Source organism: Bacillus rossius (genome assembly GCF_032445375.1).
Source record: "Bacillus rossius redtenbacheri isolate Brsri chromosome 9 unlocalized genomic scaffold, Brsri_v3 Brsri_v3_scf9_1, whole genome shotgun sequence".
Classification (NCBI taxonomy): Eukaryota; Metazoa; Arthropoda; class Insecta; order Phasmatodea; family Bacillidae; genus Bacillus; species Bacillus rossius.
This window is the reverse complement of record NW_026962012.1, coordinates 3,157,750-3,160,397: the sequence shown is the minus strand read 5'-3', so window position 1 is coordinate 3,160,397 and position 2,648 is coordinate 3,157,750. Positions and strand designations below refer to the sequence as shown.

At 38.7% G+C, this 2,648-nt stretch overlaps 1 protein-coding gene across 2 annotated transcripts in view; it reads left to right on the top strand.

The window, feature by feature from the left end:
- LOC134542724 (centrosomal protein of 162 kDa) overlaps nucleotides 1-2,648 on the top strand; it is a 182,226-nt gene that overhangs the window by 126,175 nt on the left and 53,403 nt on the right. For both annotated transcript variants that reach the window (XM_063387199.1, XM_063387198.1), the window contains exon 9: nucleotides 1,339-1,521. In XM_063387199.1, the coding sequence (XP_063243269.1) occupies nucleotides 1,339-1,521 (183 nt within the window). The remainder of the gene's footprint in view (nucleotides 1-1,338; nucleotides 1,522-2,648) is intronic.

The window sequence follows — 2,648 nt, the reverse complement described above, 5'->3', positions numbered from 1 at the left end:
GTTTACGACTATTAATCATTAATTCGGAATGTAGCCCTCCTTGTGTACCTCTATTCTTATTAAAAATCAGAGAAAAATGCTGAATGTTGCAATAAATCAGAGAATTTGTTATGTGTTAGGATAATGATGGTACCACATTTTAGTGGATGTGTAGATTAGGTCTGAAAGAAAAACACGAGTGTTGTGCTGGCTGATGTTCAATGCGTGTAAGCACCAGTCACAAGTTGAGTCGGAGCTGTTCTTGACCTCCAGCCTCTGTACCAATAGCGGAATCATAAGGCCCAGCCTCATCAGCTATGCTGTGTCATTATTTTTGTCCTAGGACAATTTCTGTGGGTGTTCCATAATAACATTGCTGCTGAAAACTTTGCGCACATTTTACTTTGAAATAGTGCATCCTAGGTTAATTCAACAAGAAGGGTGTTTGTATATAAGTCATAAACTTTTAAAATATCTATATCGGAAGAAATAATTTTGTATGCATTAAAATGATGCTACCTCATATTATTCAGATGAATGAAATGGAGTATTAAAGTTTGTGAACAGGTTGAATAACTCTTAGAATAAATGTAACCTGAAGTTGGAGTTTAATTTACAATACATAGTTTGTGATATTTTGCACAAATGGAATTTATAAAACTGATTTTCAAGGAAAAATATCACCCTTAGGAATTGAGTTAGGTTTTAATTGGCTTGTATAAGCTATAACTCAATTTCCATGGGGAATCACCTTCCTAAACATTTTGGTTAAGTTTCTAAACAACCTGTTCTGACTGAAACATACTTTTTTTTTTTCTTTCCACTATGTTCTTTTAAGATTTTTAAGCAAATTTCTTGCTTTCAAAATGTACATGATCTATGCATGATCTCCGTAGTCACAGATTCATGTTTTCGGTCTTTAAAGATTATTATGCTGTATGATTTGTAAACTGTAGAAAAAAAATTCACTTACAAATATTAAAGGAAGTGTAACAACAGTTGGGTCTTGGTAATGTTTTAGTGGTACAAATAAGTTTGTGTAGTTATGGGAAAGTGGCTTCCTTAAGAGTAGAGTCGGGGCCTCATGGGCATTATTTCCAGGTCTGATCAGTCTGGACACCCAAATTGTTTGCAGGACATTAAACTGAGCATCACCGGTGGGAGGCGGAACTTCCGATACTCTATATTCAGCACATGGCCGCTCGCGACGAAACTCTGGGTACGCTCTTTGAAAGTCCGGGGAACTTTTACACAGATTTGTGTGTGGACACCCTGGTAGTTAGAAACGCAAGTGTGTGCATTCACGTTGAACATTTCTTCGGATGTGTCGTGGATGGAACGGTGTGGCGTGTGCCCCAGGAGGAGCTGAAGGCCCGGGAGGCCCGGTCCAGCGCGGAGAGGCAGCAGCTACAGGCACAGCTGCTGTCCGCCAAGCAGCGGGCCGTGAGTGACTCGAGCGTCCAGAGGGAGTCCCTCCTGGAGTGCGTCAAGGACAAGGAAGAGACCATCGTCAAGCTGAAGCTGGAGATAGAGACCCTCAAGGTCAGGGCTGGAGAAAAACCCGGCCTTTTTTTTTAAACCAAACAACTTTTTTTTTTGTTTAAACCAGCTTTTTTTATTACTTTAGTTATTTTGGTTCTCAGCATATTCAAATGAAAGCCAAACAACATCTCGCTTTCTGCCACTCATGTTGAACCTGAAATGTTACAGCATCAAAGAACTGAAGTACAGCAAATTTGCATATCTGACGAGGACGATGACGATGACGAGGACGATGACGAGGACGACGTAGACGAAACGAGGAGGACGACGTGGACGAAACGAGGACGAGGATGAGGAGGACGACGGCGACAAGGACGAGGAGGAGGAGGAGGATGACGACGAGGAGGACAATGACGAGGGTGACGATGATGGTGACTTTTATTATAAAAATCTGTGATATCTATTAATTCTGGTAAAAAGTACAAAAGCTCTTAATCTTGCATTCTATAGTTTGGCACATTCCGTTGCCCGGCACCAACCATCCATTGAACACCTTGAGTCCATAATTTTGTGTGTGGATGCTGGCTTTTGACCGTGGCCACCAGGGGGCAACACTGCACTGCTGAGATTTGTTCACGCGTGGTTTATTATTTGGTGTTAATTTCAGTACAGTGTTTTGTGTTTCCTGTTTTGAATCAAATTGCAGTTCACATTTCATTGTTCACAGAATATGCATTTTTTTTTCTATAGAGCAGCTTATAACTTTTTTTTAAATGTCATTGTAATGTGTATAAATTTTTCTTTGGTCTTAGTGTGTTCATAAAATATTCAGTATTTGTGAACAATTTATATTAAATACATTTCAAATAAAATAATTTTTTTGATTATTCGTTACCAATATTTATAGTAAGTGGGATTCATTCACAAAAAATTTGTATGAAGCCATTATGATTTACTAAGAAATTTGGATTTGTTTTCTACAACAGAAAGTAAATATAATTTCTTATTTTGATAAAAAAAAAATATTTTAAAAAACACATATTCTCTTGCTCTCTCTCTCTCTCTCTCTTTTACACACACACACATACATACACACACACGCACGCGCGCACGCGCTAATGCATACGCACACATGAGTTGACCGACAAAACAACTTTCGAACTTACGATTTTATCGATTGCGTTTTA